Source organism: Apteryx mantelli, chromosome 12, assembly GCF_036417845.1.
Source record: "Apteryx mantelli isolate bAptMan1 chromosome 12, bAptMan1.hap1, whole genome shotgun sequence".
Taxonomy (NCBI): Eukaryota; Metazoa; Chordata; class Aves; order Apterygiformes; family Apterygidae; genus Apteryx; species Apteryx mantelli.
The window spans coordinates 3,297,693-3,313,824 of NC_089989.1; the positions used below are offsets into that span (position 1 = coordinate 3,297,693).

General features: G+C 51.5%; 1 protein-coding gene across 3 annotated transcripts in view; it reads right to left on the minus strand.

Annotated features, from left to right (window-relative positions):
• Positions 1–4,126: 4,126 nt before the first annotated feature.
• Positions 4,127–16,132, minus strand: part of NCKIPSD (NCK interacting protein with SH3 domain) — a 59,803-nt gene continuing 47,797 nt past the window's right edge. For all 3 annotated transcript variants that reach the window (XM_067303715.1, XM_067303713.1, XM_067303714.1), the window contains exons 9-13: positions 11,451–11,531; positions 10,040–10,168; positions 7,997–8,089; positions 6,385–6,557; positions 4,127–5,811 (exon numbers count right to left, since the gene is read on the minus strand). In XM_067303715.1, the coding sequence (XP_067159816.1) occupies positions 5,608–5,811; positions 6,385–6,557; positions 7,997–8,089; positions 10,040–10,168; positions 11,451–11,531 (680 nt within the window). In that variant the 3' untranslated portion in view covers positions 4,127–5,607. The remainder of the gene's footprint in view (positions 5,812–6,384; positions 6,558–7,996; positions 8,090–10,039; positions 10,169–11,450; positions 11,532–16,132) is intronic.

The window sequence follows — 16,132 nt, forward strand, 5'->3', positions numbered from 1 at the left end:
TGCTTTGCTGCTCTGCCGGTCACAGAAAGGAGGAGGCAGGAGAGGCTGCAAGACCCCCCAGGCCCTCCAGTTGGCAGAGACGGAGGGCACGCGAGCCAGGGGTGATGCTCTAGGGAATACAAGAGCCTTGGGAGCCGGGAGCCCCGGCAGCAGCAGGCAGAGCCCAGGGAGAACCAGCTCATAGCTGAGCCCGCTGGGAGCGTTTCAAGGGCTAAAGGGCTTAAGGCAGCGCTGCTGTAGGATGTAGGAGGTGTTTAAAGGAGCAAGATGGAAAAGCTGCCCTTGTGACAGATGGTTTTCTAGGAGATGCTTCCCATGCAAGTTTTGCAGCCCTCAAGAGCCCTCTGAACCCGGCTGGGGCCATCAGCAAGTGTCTGCGACTCTGTGTTGGGCGTTTTCAAGAATGGATTTTCCCCCTGCATGAGAAAGAGCTTCTCCAGTGGCCAGATCCCCTTTCCCTGTGCCATGGGGAGGAAGATCTCCCAGGTGGTGCCAGTGACCCGCCACGGGGTTGCAGCCATGGCCTCTCGGCTCCTCTGTGCGCGTGGTGGGGGTTTCCCTGACCCACTCTTGTGCACTGAAGCAGACCCACAGAAACCCCACCTGCAGGGGAAGAAATAAACACCAGGGAGAAAGTTGCAGGGTTTTTTTCAACATCTGGTGGGAAAAAATCCTGTTTTCCAAGCAAAATTCGGTTTGGGGCCCTTTCATCGGGACGGTTTATTAGCACATCAGCCTAGCAACTTAGCTGTTGGTTTGATCTCAATCAACTAATATTGCCGTCTAATCCACTGAAGCTTGTAATAGGCTTAGGAATAACAGGGTTTTACATCCTCATTAGCGCCCGGTGCTCTGTGGTGGGAGAAGCAGCGCCGTCGGCCGCGTCCTAGCGAAGAAGAGGGAGTCCAGGGCACGGCATCTGGGCAAGGAGAAAGTAAAGTATATTGCAGGGGGATGGGGGGGATTCGAGGTGGGATAGGAAAGGGCGAGGGAGTACAAGGAAGGACAGAGCAGCAGGTGCCTCTGTGCGTGTCCCCGTGGCCGGGCTGCAAGAGCCGGTTCGGGGTGGGAGGCTGCGGGTGCTCCCGACACCATCGCCGCGATGAGGCCAGGCGCCTGCTTTGCAGTCCTAAGAAGCCGTCTTGGGCTGAACGGCTCCCAGAAAGATGCACAAGTTAATGATGTGGGGCAGCAGGACCAGACTGATGCCGGAGACCGGGCTCCTTTGCCCGCTCAGCCCTCGCACCAAACGCCGTGGGAGTCGTTCACACGCTTCAATGCTTGTTTGAGTGGCTGCGCGGCGAGAGGGGGTTGGAGGAGGCGCGCTGATGCCTGGGCACAGCGTGCCTGGGCACCCCAAGGAGGTCCAGCCACCACTGGTGCAGCAGATGCCTCCGTGCTGGACCCAGACCGGGCCACGGCATCCCACGTGCCACCACCGCACCAGCCTGAATCCTGGTGTCAAACCTGGTCCTGTTTCCACCCAACACCCTGAGTTCCTGCACTCCGCTGCCAAGCATGACTGCCACCAGCTCTCCCCCAGCCTCAGTTCCCCTGATGGTGGCAGGTGTTCCCGTATCAATTATCATTAATGTAAACGAGGGGGTGGGAAGAGTGCACACTGCCCACTCATTTGGGGTTTGATTGCCAGCAAGCTCCCCCCTGGGTGAGCACCAGGCAAACAGAGCCCAAGTGCGGAAACACATCTGGCAGTCCCCAAACCACCCACACCATCTTGTGGCCGGTGGCCACTACATTGGGCCACCACGTCCCTCCCACCACTGTTGCCTGTGCAGAAGTGGGGCCTGGCCACCACCCGGGCAGCAGCACGGCAGGGCAGAGCACACCAGGCTCACAGCCACCCCCTCTGCCCCAGGAACCAGCCTGGGCTGAGCACACAACTCTGGACCACCACGGAAAATACCAGGTGGCCCCCAAAGCGGTGGCCAGCGCAGCTTGGCACACGCCATCGAGAAGTAGGTATGGTGCTTATGCAATGCTGAGAGCTGACATCTGGCGGGTGTGGATCTCTAAGCCTCTAAAGAACCTGGCGCGTTAATTTATAAACTCTGTAGGATTCCCAAAGATGGGTAATCTGCGACTGTTAACTCCTGAGCCACCACGAAACGCCTCTGGCTCGGCCAGACCAGCAGCAGCGCTCACCAGGATGAAGCCCCGCCAGCCTGCGGCGTGCAGGGCCCCACGGTGATTTACGCTCCCCTCGCAGGCCCCCGCACACGCTGCTGCCGGGCCCTGCCGGAGACGGAGACGCGTCCGAGCCCTCCGGGCGCTATTAGCGTAACAACAGCGGGCAGAGCAGTCCCTGACCCTGCTCGCGGCGCGGCTGCTCAATAACAGCCAGTGCCGTGACCTACTTTGGGGAAACGCGAGTCCCGGCTTGCAGGCTAATATCGGACCACCAAAGACAAGGCGCTGCAATTTCTGCTCCGCTGGCAAAGGGGCTTCCAGCAGAAACCACGGCACACACAGGGCCAATGCACCCGCGAAACATCCGTCGCTCACAATAAAGGGCAGGCAGCATAAAGACCCAGGGGTGACGGGAACGTGCCAACTTAACAGGAGCCTCCACCACTGGCTTGATTGCACATCCCCTCTTTAAACACGGGATTTGCCATCAAGAAACCCAACCGGTAGAGAGGTGACGCTTTAAAAAAATTATGAAGGCTTTCAAGTTTATTTGTTCTAATTATCCAGCTGATGGCTCAGGGGAGGATAAGGAAATCATCGGGGTATTACTGCCACAAAATAATTGTAATTGAATCATTCCAGACAATAAAACAAAGGCGCAGGTCACAGATAGCGTATCGCTTCCCCTGCGCCAGCCCCCCAACACCCGTCAGGGCTGCACGGCAATAAAAGCACGCTGATACGAGGAGATACTGGGCTAATAATGGCCCATTATGTCTGATGAAAACACAAGCGTGTTATCTGCGCCTGTCACCCGCGCTCAGAGCGGCAACTGCTGAACAGGCTCGGGCATAATGAGTTTACAGAGGTGATGCTGTTTGATTCCCTGCAAGCGTGCTAAGGGTGGTTCCCCCCCCCCCGGGCCCCCCAGCAGGCTGCTCCCGCGCTCCTCCTGCCCCGTGGCTGCAGCAACGCCGTGGCAGTGGTGCGGATGGGATCCGCTCACCAGCCTGCCGCGGGCCCCGCGCTGCAACGCGAACCCTCAACTGGCAAGCTACCCCTGACTGGGACCGTGAAGGTGCGCTGCCCCCCCCCCATGCCAGCCCCCAAGTCCAGCAGAAGCAGCAAGCGCTGCTCTCTTTGCAGGGAGAAGCATCAGGAGAGCCACCCTCCAGCTCCCAAAACACCTCCTCCCTGGCCCCACGCACCCGTGGGGTGCCGGAGGCAGGTTTGGGGAAGCCAGGAAGATCCAGGAAGCTCAGAGCACCCAGAAGCCCAAGAGCCACTGTGCTGGCATATCGTCACACCGAGAGGCCACAAGGCAGGAACACCGGAGGCACCGGCAAAGGGAGCTAGGATGTCACGTTGGGACCCAGGGGTATTTCTGCAGGCAGCTGCGTTTGCCACAGCCCTGATGTTTGGCACCACGTGGCCAGCTCCTCCTGACACGCAGCGAGGAGCAGACGCAGATTTGCCCGCTGTCCTCCCTGCGCACCTGGAGCTGAGAGGGGGCTTTAACAAGCCGCTGCCCTCCCACCCCCCGCTGCCAGCCAAGGCAGCCCCCAAAGCAGCGTGCGCAGGGCTGCGGCTTGGGAACAGGCACACATCTAACATCCGCAGCCAAAATGTGATTCATTAGCACTCGATACAGACCATTAAATCCTTGCAGTGCGGGCTCGCCGGCTCGGCAGCTTTGCTGGGAGCCAGCTGAGGCTGCGCGCGCGGAGTGGGAAGTGAAATGCTCCGGAGTCCGGCTCTGCTAAACCCTTCATCTCGTTGTCTTCCAGCGATATGGTGGGAAACTCAGCGCTAGGAGCTGGGGCGGCAGGCCCACGCGTGGGAAAGCTGAGGCTGTAGCTGCCGTTCGAGGATCTGCGCCCGGCGCTTTGCCTTCGCAGGCAGCAGGCGCCCAGCCAACCCCCAGCCCTTCGGTCCCCGCACGACAGGATGGGGCAGGCACGACTACGTTCACAGAAGCCCAGTTTAAGACGTTTTTATTCCTCTGCATGTTACACTTAGTGTTTAAGAAAATACAGGATCCCTTTTGACATTCATACATTTTTACAGGGAAAAAATAGGTTTTTCTACGAGGGTGGTTATTAAGCTTTAGGGGTTCCTGGGCTGACCTGGGGGCGTCCTCACCCCCCCCGGCTGCCAGGCCAATCCCCTCCATTCATGAGCATCGCTGCCCCAGAGCCCAGGCCTGCAGGGCAGAGCTCAGGTGTCATTTCCTCAAGCCGTGCCCACTGTTTCCAGTATTTCCAGTTCCACTTTCCAATGGCTCCTACACAGGATACTGCAAAGGAACAGCTGGGGACAGGGAGTGACCAGACTGCGCACATGAATATCTAATTGATCCACGTTAGTTTGTGACTGTATCTGTAACAAGGAAACAGGTTAATCCTGTTTGCTAGAAACCTAGAAGAAATATAAATGGTTCCCCACACTCGTGCATAGTCACAACAGAGCTACTGGACACCAGGCTCAGGCTGCCTCTGAGCACTGCCACGTGGAGAGGAAGGACAGCGAGGCAGAGCCACTACGAAGCTCAAGGCGAGAAATCCACACGCTTTACAAACAGAGAGCCCCTGCCCACAGACAACCCCTCTGCTCCGGGCCCCGGGGCAACGCTGCTAGAGAGGCGGCAAGCTGCAGCTTTCACGTGGCAGGACACGTCTTTGCATTGCATCCGGGCCGAAGGCTTCCTAAGAGAGAGCTGCATCACCCCGGCAAATGTTAGTTCTAGGCTGCCGGAGTGTGCGAGAAATTCAGATTTAAACGTCACTACAGAAAGCAGATTGAAGAAAGCAGCTGCTGCGATAAGACCTCTAAGACCCTAGGCGGACTGTAACCCAGAATCGAAGCTGAGAGCCAGGAGGGCGCGAAAGGCTCACCAGGCAAGGCGTTAGACAGCGAGCGAGCTACCTCCCTTGGCAGGGCTGCAGCACATTGGCACTAGCAGCAGAAAACAAAACAGATGTTACAAAAGCTTCTTCCAAGCACCAGCGGACTCCACTTGGTCACTGCAGGGAGAGATGCACATGGAAAAGAAGTGATACCCTAAGGCAAAGGCCTTTCGCTCCAGGACCTCAGGACACCAGCCCAGCTGAATGCACCCAGCCATCCCGACTGCCAAGTCCCTCGCAAGCTCTCTGCCCTTCTGTCAACACCAGCTGGTTAAATACCCTCCCGTCCCACGTCTCGTATGCAAGCCTCGAGCTAGCACCCAACCCCGCTCTGCCCAGCGCTAACGTCCCCAGAGCACCGGGCCCCGGGGGCACCCCATGCCCCTCCTGCCGCTGGTGTTTCTAAAGGGCCGTGAACACTCGGTCCGAACCTTAGGCCTCGCACGGAGGAATATAAGGTATGAGCTGTACTGGAAGGGAATGGGGGAGAAAGTGTCAACAAGAGACGTCTTTGATCCAAGTGGTTCAAGCTCCAGTCCAAGCCAAGGAGCGGTTAGCTGGTACCCGGAGAGATTTCTGGAAACTCTTTATAAATTTCCAAGATGATCAGTTTGTCCATCTGGCACTGCTGCCCCTCCTCCTCCTCTCCTAGGATGCGCTGCAAGATGCCCTGCAGGTCAGAGAGGCGGTGCTGGTGCTGCAGATACGGCGTGGAGCGGATGATGGCGTGCATCAGAGACAGATACTCCATCCTCAGCTGCCAAGTGGGAGGGGAGAAAAAACACAGAGCACAATGAAAGATTTAAAGTGAGATAAACAAGCATGCCAGCCTCCATTACAGCATGAGCAGGGGAACAGCTGCTGCTGCGCGACCAGCCAGAGAACAACTCCAAAGGCACCTGCTTTTCCTTAAGACTCATTAGCAGCTATGGAATACTGCACTTTTCCCAAAGCAGCTAATACTCTTCTTTACCCACTCTCACACATAAGCGCTTCCCCTGCCCCTTGCAGCACCAAAACCAACAGATCCCCCTCTACTTCTGCCACTCACGGAGTGGCCCTTTTCCCAAAGGTCCCTGGAGAGAAGGGAGCAGACCACCAGAAGCCTGGCAGATCTTTCTCCAAACACACTTCTCTACTGCTGTGTGCCAAGGCAGGATAAATCCCCCCTTCCTCCTCATCCCCCAAGGTAGATTTGGGCACCCAGAAATGTTCTGCCCAGCCCAGACTCCAGTCTTGCCTGCACCAAGCAGGCCCCACGGAGGGCCAGGTTACTTTGGGGATTGCTCCTTTTCAGAGCCTCATTGAGCCCAGGGGTTCCTGTGAGCACCTTGTCTCCAGGGGAGAGATCAGCGATCTGCCGCACCAGGATGTCTATCAGGACCATCATGTCCGTGTGGTAGAAGATGCTGGCAGTATCCTTGCTGGCAAAGATGTCCTGCAGAAACTTCAGCACTGAGTGCGGTGGCTGAGGCTGATGCTTGAAGATACAAACTGGATCATCTGCGGGTGACAGAGAGACTGCGTTAAGCCCCACACTCCCCATTGCCCGTCTCCGCCATCTTCGGCACAAATCCCTTCATTAGGCTACAGAGGTTTTGGAGGGGATGCTGCCCTGACCTTGGCCAGCTGCTCCCTGCCTGTGGCTATCTTTCGTGGATGCTGCTAGAGTGCCTTGCATGAAGCTGCATAATCAGGATGGCAGCTCTGCAGGGCACCAAGCCGAGACCAAACTCATTAGCATTAGCATTAATCATTGTTTGTGTTTCACCTAACATCCCAGGTGAAAGCTCATTAGCACATCGCCTCCCAGTGCCTCCCCTCCTTGCTCAACAGCTACCATTCATTTTCCCCATGGTTTATTAAGTCTGGTCCAATGACCCCTCTGAACGGCCCACCAGTCCAGCAGAGCCTGTACCAGAAATGAGCTTTCACCATGGAGACCAGGCTAGTAATGTCCCAGAAGCAAGAAAAGAAACACCTCCAGGTTTAAATTGGACACTACATTCTGCTCTTTTCCAAAAGATGTCCCTGCAGACCCCAGGAGGGGCTCTGGGACACTGCAGGGCCCCCAACAGTTGTCAGGAAGGAGGGCACAGGAGAAGTGCCTTCATTAGGTTGTGGTCCCCCCTCTTTCTTCCCCCAGCCCCTCACAGTAAGGTGATCCCTGTAGGGAATCTGGCAGCGAAGGGCTAAACAAAGGCTTTGGGAGGAGGCCAGACAGAAGAGCACCGAGATGTGGGCTGCCCTCAAGCTGACAGAGTGTGGAGACAGTGATTTGCAACCCCAAAGAGAACTAAAGCCAGAGTAACAAGAGCTGCAAGCATCACAGGATGGGTTATTTATCAGCAAATCAACAAAACAAATCCAAGGCAGCTAGGCCCCCGTGCTCCAGAAGGTATTGGAAAGCACAATAGTGGCACGCAGCACACGCAGAAATACCTGGCACTGCTCTGCCTGCACAGTGCTCCAGCGCAGCAGCACAGTCTGCTTTGCAAAAGCTCTACACATACAGCGGATTTCGCTCTACGCCTGGAGCGGGCACAAAGCTAACCCTCTGCTGGCAATTTTGGAATGGGAAGTTTCTCTCGAAGCGGCATTTCTCAAGGCAAGAACTCCCTCTGGTTCTGGCTGCCAGAGCAGCCGATGGCCAGCACAGGTGGCAGACAGGGTTTGTGGCCGGCGCTGATGGAGCCCTGCTTGTCCAAGAACAGAAGTGGCGTGGGACCAAACCAGCTTCCCTCGCAGGCAAGAGCTCGCCTACATTGCAGGTCGCCACACTGTGAGACTGGGCTGACGTGACGAGGGGCCTGACGAGAGCTCCTCGGCTGGCTGCAGCCCTGACGTATCGCACCCCTTCAAGACTGCCAGGCTCGTCTCTTAGTGCTCGGTCACTGAGTTGCACCCCCTGCTCGGAAGGTAATAATGCCGCAAAAACTCACCTCCCCTGTTCAGCAGCAGCAGTAGCTTTTCCGTGAAAGTCTTGACGTTCGAGTGCTTGCTTATTGTCGTCATGATCACACTGTGTTCTGGAACTAAGGGAAGAAACCTGCTCAGCAGATCCTGTTGTTTGCTGAAGATCACAGTAATAGAAAAAGTGCAGGCTCCTATTTCACACCATTGCTCTGGGGAGCTTTGGGGCATCACAGTCTAAGAGTGCTCAGAAGAGTTTCAGCCCCAAAGACAGGGGAGGCAGGGAGAGGAAAGGATACGGAAAGTGAAACAAGTTTGGAAACAGTGCATTAAACACTTAGGACTTCATGCTTTCTACATGCATCTGGTTCATATGGGGGCACCACCCAGCAAGCCAAAGGAGACTCTGCATTACCTTACAAGGGCTTTATATTCTGAAACATGACTTCCAGCTCTGAGAAACCAAGGGCTCCTGTCTAGTATCTTCATACCAGCAGTGGCCCACTGGAATTTATCACCTTGCAAGCTCTTATAAGAAATAAGGCCAGCTTCCAAGAACACACCAGAAGGGAACAGTACTTCTTCCCAGCAGTAGGCAGTGCAAAAGGAGGTGCTGAAGAATTTCTTCTACAAAATGTTCCCTCATCTGTTTTGAGGGTGATTTCTTGTAACTAAAATATGTTCATCCTAGCAGACTCTATGCGCATGCATACATGTGTGTATGTGTGCACACTTGGAAGCATCCAAACAGCAAAGTGTGGCTATTTCTCTGTCATAGTTAGTGACCCTATAATATTTCATAGGCTGTGAAGCTCTTTAGGATCCTTCACATTGAAAGGCATCAATATAATAATAGTTTTTAGGAGAGTTTTTGAAGTAATGCTGCACCATTGAACTGCAAGATAAATAGATTTGGTAGAGAGAGGAATAAAAATTCAACTAGCTAATAGGGAACCTGAACATAATTCAACAATTTCTTAGCATCAGAAAATAAGTCGCTGCTTTCAGCTGCACCCCAGGTGTGCCATAATCCCCCAGAAACACACTGCCTGTCATGCACTGTTGCCTAATTACTGCAGCCAGCAAGTGTATGGTAATAGTGAGAAAAGGTAATGAATGAAAGCAGCAGAGACTATACTTAATCAGTCTCCATGCAATCAACTTTCACATTAAATTAGAAACTTTCACATAAACGTTAATGAAGCACAACTTAAAAGTAACAGCGAGTTACTGGACACTCCTTGCTGCTTTATCCTCCCCTCTCTCCCAACGCCAAGAATAAAGGCATCCAGCAGAACAAGAGGAAGTAATTAACTAACGACAGTTGGAGCAACGGGAGAGTTTGCAAACACATCCAAGATTAAGAAGTGGCCTCTCTTAACAGGACGTAGCACTACTCTCCCATCTTCCAACAACAGGCTTCAAAACTCCCGGGCAGCCCTGGCAGGGAGAGGGCGAATTCCCTTCCTGGAGACCAGATGTTTTGCTATTCTTAAGGAGCTCAGCAGGGATGGGAAGATAGAGAATGAGGGAAGGCAGGAGAGAGCGCAGCGGAGGCTAAGGTTGAAGAGCCTGTCCCCAACACATGGGCATCGAATGAGGTTCAAGAGGAGCAGCTGGGTAAGCAGAAGGTTTGTCAAGAGCTACAGAAGGCAGGACTTGTCTTTCTGACTGATACTGAGAAATGCTCACTGAAGCATTTTCTCTTCCAGATCAGCTGGGCCTAGAGTTAACCCCCATGCCTGCTCTGCAAGCACAGTCCAGCAATTGCTTTGGTACAGCAGAGTGCAAATGTGAAGAGAAATCCACTGGGCTTCACTGAGGTGCTGTGCCTCAATGGGTCAGTTGGTTGGACATGAGGTCTCTGGCTATTTTCTCCCTTTAGAGTTTTGTCCAATATTCAGGCAAGCAGAAGCTTTGGGACAAACACAGCATATTGCCAGAACGTAAGAAAAGTGGACAAGTTATCACAGCACCCTCAAGGTCCCAGTGAGATCCTGTATGCCCATTCTTCATGCCCTCCCGCTCCAGAGCACTGAAATCCTGCCAAGGAAGAGCAGCACCACACCGACCTGGAATGTGGAGGTTGAAAGCCAGAAGGACGTTGACAAATAAGTCGGGCAGCTGGTCGGTGGTGTCTGAGGGCAGCCCATCCTCGATCACATCCAGCAGGAACTGCACAAACTGTGAGTTGAGATGCTCTGCATGTGAAGAAAGAGGAGTGTTTACAGCACAGCGAGAACAAACCAATGGACCAAGCAAGCCACTTTCCTCTGCTTTTATGCTTAAAAACCGTTAGTGGAGTGCCAGTTTCAGCCACCAGGGAATTAACCTCCCTGCAAGTGGACTAGACGAACAACTGAAGTGTCTTTGTGCAAGAGACAAATGGCTCAGAGAACTATCCACAGTTCAGAGAAATGCTCGAAGTAGGTCCCCCATTGGTGATTTTTTCTGGAGTAAATAAAATCCCAAATCCTGCTCTAGCTGCTGTTCCAGCACCACCACCAGTGAAGACTTCAGGTAGGAAGAGATTTATATTCTTGACCACGGGTTTAATCCATCTATTTTAAAACAAATAATCATCCAGATCATTAGTAATAACTCATTTTTCAATTTTGCTATTAGGAAAGCTCAGGAGCCCACGCAAATAAGTCCTCCTGCAGGAAATAATTGCCAGGGTTACATGAGGAGAGACAGTGAGAGATGAGGAGATTCACTCCTTGGTCCCTGCTGTACCAGCTTAAATCTTGCATATGTTTATCAGGAAGGTAAGTGAAGCTGCAGAGGAGACGCTTATAAAATCCTCTACTGCGTTTCTAGGAAAACTTAGCTCAGATACTGAGCTTCCCAAATACTGGGAAGACAACATGGACAGGAGAAAAAAGCAGGCAGAGATTGCTTTCCAGCTGAAGGTAGAATGAAAGGACAAAGGATGAAACAAGCAGCTCTGGCACATTTGCACCTCCCTGTTGATTGCAATACTCTCCACTTTCACTAAGAGCTTGAAATACATAGGGCTGCACCATCCTGTCAAAAGTGAGAGCAGGAACAGGCCATATTATGCACCTGATAGCTTAAGAGGGCTTTCACGGAGCGATACGGGCTCTCGGTCTCGTCAGCAGACAGAACATCTCTGAGGTAAATAAGAGGTGCACATTTCAATGCAGGGCAGGGGTAAAACAAAATATTTGCGACAAGCACGCAGCTCAGGCGCAGCAGCTTCTTTTGCAGCATGGCATCTATCCTCTGCTGTTCCAACACAGATTTGTGTTGCTCTTTCTGAAAGTGTAGCATCTTCGGCTCAGTATTGCAGCAGCCAGGCTCTACTGGTAAAGAGTGGACCCTACTCTTGCCTTGCTTGTGCTGGGCTCCCCCAGCCATCCCACCCTGGCCCCCAGGAAAGCTCCTCTCCCCACTGCCTGTCTACAAACCTAACGGGTCCCACCAGCAGCTCTCCCATCCTGCCAAGCCTTTGCTGCTCACCGTAGTGATGATATGGCAGTGGCTCCCCCATGGAGAATATCATTGCCAGCACCAGTGCAGAATAGCACATCTTTTGATGATCTGCAAGATAAACAGAGAGGTCCAGCCATTAATTCTTCTAAGGCTGCAAAACTCTATCCCCCAGTGATAGCTGGAAAGTCACACAGTTAAGTCAAGATACTTAACACCTATTAGACTGCTCTTCAGTCCTGTATTTACTGACCCATAAGGGTGTTTTCCCCCCACTCTTTAAACTCATGCCTTCTGCACCATGTGTTTCCAAATTGATTTGAGGATAATCACAACAAAAATTCTCATTTTTTTCCCCTCCACTTAGGAGGATCTGGCAAACTTGGTGTGACTAATTAAAAACCTCCCCTGCACAGTCCCAGGACACATCCCATAGTTATGTAATTACCGAACCCAGAAAAAACATCCATCTGGCCACCTTGAAATAGTGCCTGTTCCAACTAATACCACCCCCGGACAGCTATGCTGCTTGTTACCATCTCTGCACTGTTCTACTTTTGCTACATCAGCTCTGCCTAGAGGTACAGAAAGTCTCCGGGGAGATCAGATCACTGTTCATGACTCCAGCTGTGCATCTGCCCACTTCCCAGGCCACACGTGTCTTCTGCATTAATATGTCCCACTGCCTGCTAGTCCAACACAATTTTCGCTGGCAGCAGCTATATGTGAATACTCCACAGAACCACAGCGCTGCCTTTCCTGAATTAATGGATACACCTCAGCAGATATTCACAGAGAAAAAGTCACAGAACAGGATCTGTGTTATAATAACAAGCAGCCTCCATCCAGTTCAGTGAGTCTGAAGATTATAGGAAAATAAGTATTAATTTTATAAAGCAAGGCACCACACACACAGGCTAAATAAAGTTCAGTTACATCTGCCTGAAAGAGCACAGGGCACTTGTTACAATAAAACTGACGGTTTGTTTATAAAGATTCACCAAAACAGTACTTTTAAACTAATTAAAAAATACATGCATTTCCCTTCAATGTATGGTGCTTCTCCCTACAATACTGCTTCCCAGCAAGACATCTGCTTGCTCCAATTCCCTTGCCAATCCTTTAAGACATTGCACTTCTCTTTGCATATATCAATCCATCTCTAAGCACCTGTGCCCTCCAGTTTGCTTTAGACTGCACAGACTGCTGCCTTCGCTGTTACTGGATACTCCTGGTTTTGGCCAAAGGACTGGCATCACTTGGCAGCTCACAGGTTTACTGTTAGCATGAGGGAAAACAGGCTAGAGAATCATTCCAGCCTAATACCCCTGAAAAGTCAGCTCTGTAAGCAAGGCCTCTATAAGCAAAGTACATGCAGACTTTGTCAAAGCTCCACAAGACGCGTAAGTTGTCAACTAGCGAAAACCTTGAGTAAAGATGTGTTTAGATCATTTGGTGCTTCACCAGGGATACTACAGCATTAACAAGATTAAGAGTTTCTATGAGAGCAGTCTAGACCATGTGGCAGCAAAAGAAAACCGGAACCTGCTGTTTACTCGCAATATAAAAGCTGGGGAGGATATTTAATGACTTAAATACAATTCCTACTTATATAAGGAGCTCTCAGCTAGAAGGTGTCAGTGATGCCAAAGCTCACTGTAACAGAAAAAGAATCTGATGTGCATTCAGGTAATGGGAACATGCACAGTTAGAGCAGACAGGTAAGAAATGCTTCCAGGCATAACCAACCACCAACCACCTACAGTTGGGGAAAAAACCTCTTGTCTGGCTATGTTCTTTCATAATTGTTCGCTACATGATTTCTTCATACTTTTCTCCAAGGCATCTGGAGCTGACTATCAGATGCAGGATGCTGCAATAGGTAGATATAGGGGCCTGCTGTTCCCATGTTCCTAATAAGGCTTTCACAAACTAAACATTCTCTCTCATCACATCAGGAGTAATGAAATAATGATCAGAAAGCTAAAAGCCAGTGATAAACATGTGGTTGTAGCAAATATGGAGGAAGAGATTAATTAGACATGGGATGGGGGAGGGTAGTTTAACATGTCCTTGGCCCATCTGCTATGAACTAACGTCCATTCATCTTGGGTGACAGCAAACTCCACTACTAGATGGCAAATCTTGCCAGATTTGCCTAAAGTCAAAGGATACTGAAAAGCTGAAAAGCGGAGTCAGAAAGCTGAACTGGGAGCAAATCCAGATCAACCCAGCGCACTCACTCAGCACAGACTGCAAGTTTTTGGCGTGTTCCTACTGCAGCAAGATTTCCCCCTTGGCTGTGTCCTTCAGCATGTTAGCATCATGCTGAAGCACAGAGTAATTGCCATTCAAAGCACAGCTTTTTTCCCCCCTTTCAGAGTGGTACTAGTGCCTGCAAGAAAATAAATAGCATTAATACAATTCTTCTGAAGGAATACACAATGGCAGCCCACCAGAGAGACTCTGCTGACATCAGACTGATAAGAATCACTCAAAGGGCTATGAAGGGCAGAGGAGATGAGGCTGTTTGCCCACTGGCCTGTATTTCTGAAGCTTGCTGAGGTACTGGTAAGAAAGCTGATATTATATATGACAGGAATTTCTCAGAGGCCTTCAGAAACTTTGCTTTCCACCTCTAAATACAGCAGTGCGAGATCATGGCACTGGGAGCGGAGACAACTGCCTACAACTCAAGCAAAAAGAGCCTGACAGCTGACTTGTACCGTACACTGAACTGCAACAGGGGAGAGCTGCGATTACAGAGTGGATTATCCCCGTCTGTTTTCTTTGGAATTGTTCTGACTAATTCTGCCTTGCTGTGTCTTATTATAAGCTCTTCTAACACACTGATAGATGTGCAAGCCAGCCGCATCAGAGGGAAGTGGCTGTCCAGAAGCAATAAAACCCAAGCATCTGGCAGAAGAACTGGACAGCAGCCAACACGCCTGCATCAATCCCAGGGTAAAGTGCCTCCTCATCAAAGGCACCCACAATCCACGCACACAGCTTCAGCCTCAAGTGTTCTCCTGTAACAAGCCCGGAGGGACCCCACAGAGTTTCTGCAGCCAGTTCAACAGTCCCTAGGTGCTTAGTGCTGGCACCGATTGCTCTGGCCCCTGCCATCTGCAGAAGGGATTAGCTATTCCACGGTATGTCACGGATCAGCTGCTATTCCCCAGCTTCTAGTACCAAAATAAGCTCAAGTCACTGCAGGATTCAAGGTCATGTTTTCACGCAAGGTACTGCTTGTCATTTGGTGGCATGACACGAAAAGACCAGAATGGTAGGAGGGAACTGCTAATGACTTCAAACACCTCTGAAGGGCAGATAAGTCCAGGGCAAGGATGGTTACTTCTCTGTAACTCTGCTGCTAAGGCCAAGGGGACTGAATGCTCCACAGATGACATTCCTATGACAAGTGTCTGCCCTTGCTTAGCACAAGGAAGGCAGCACAGGATCTGGACACCAATTTGGGCGGCTCCCATAACTAAAGATGGTCTATCAGCAAAGAAAGAGCAGGAAGAGCAGCTTTTCACCCTTTGACTGTATTGTCTAAGTACTAGAGCAAAGAGGGCAGAAAGCATCTCACCTTGAGACAAAACTAAGGAGAGAAGGGATGCTGCATGGCTGCAGGTTGGAAGTGCAGAGGATGTAGCAGATGTGAGAAACGCTCAGGTCACTTTTTACCCACCTCCACTGCAGAGCTTTTCAGGTCCCCAAAGCAGAGTATAACACTTGCTGGGAGACAGGCCTGATTCAACCAGAAATGCTAGGGGAAGAGACATGGAGAGTTGGGCACACGTCAAGATGGATAACGCTTAGTCTACGTGGAGATCAGCAAAGGTGCACAGAAGTCGCCTGCACCAGAGCTCGATGCTCCACCACGAGGAAGAGGCTGAGTTAGCCATGCTACTCAGGGCTGTGCAGCCCCAGGAAAGCTCCCTAGTACCTACGTTGCCGCCAGGCAGGGAGCAGCAAGGGGATCTGCAACAGCCCAGGATCAGCTCGCCCTGCGAAGGCAGCTGGGAGGACAAAGTGGGAGACTGCAGCCAGTCTGAGCATGGCACAGAAAACATCCACCTGGAGACAAACTTCATGAATTAGTGATGGAGGCAAGAGAAAGTTTATTTTTCAGCAGCACAAGATCAGGAGTGACCTTGTCACAGTAGCACAGTCATAGTCCCATCACCAAGTGTTATTTGCCTTTCAGGCAGAAAAATCTCAGCCTAGAGCAGGTTTCTCATGCATACCCAGATAAAACACTAACAGCGTGTTAAGTTCACGGCATATGATTGCTAGACTGTGGTAACACAAAGAGAAAGCTTAGCCAGTTTAAGCGAAATGATCTCAGTCCCTCTCCACACTAACCCAATGTAATTTGTGCTGCCCTGAGCTGAAACAGTATTTTTCAATTGCTCCATACCACCCTGCCTTTCAAATGTTTACGTTTCAGAGCAGCTAAGCAAAGGTGAGTGCAAAGCCTTCTGCAATAGGCTCAATTTTCATCCCCCCATGCCCCAATCCAGATACCCAATTAGCCCCACTGGTCCTGTCCACAGCACAGGTGGTTTGGCACTGTCTGGAGTAGGGTGCTGGGGACTTGTATTACGGACATCTAAGGCAGCGTTCGTGGAAATTTACTTGGCTCAAGTGAAATGGATGGGACGGTCCCTGTCCTGAGCAGACACATTAATCCCTACACAGTCCCA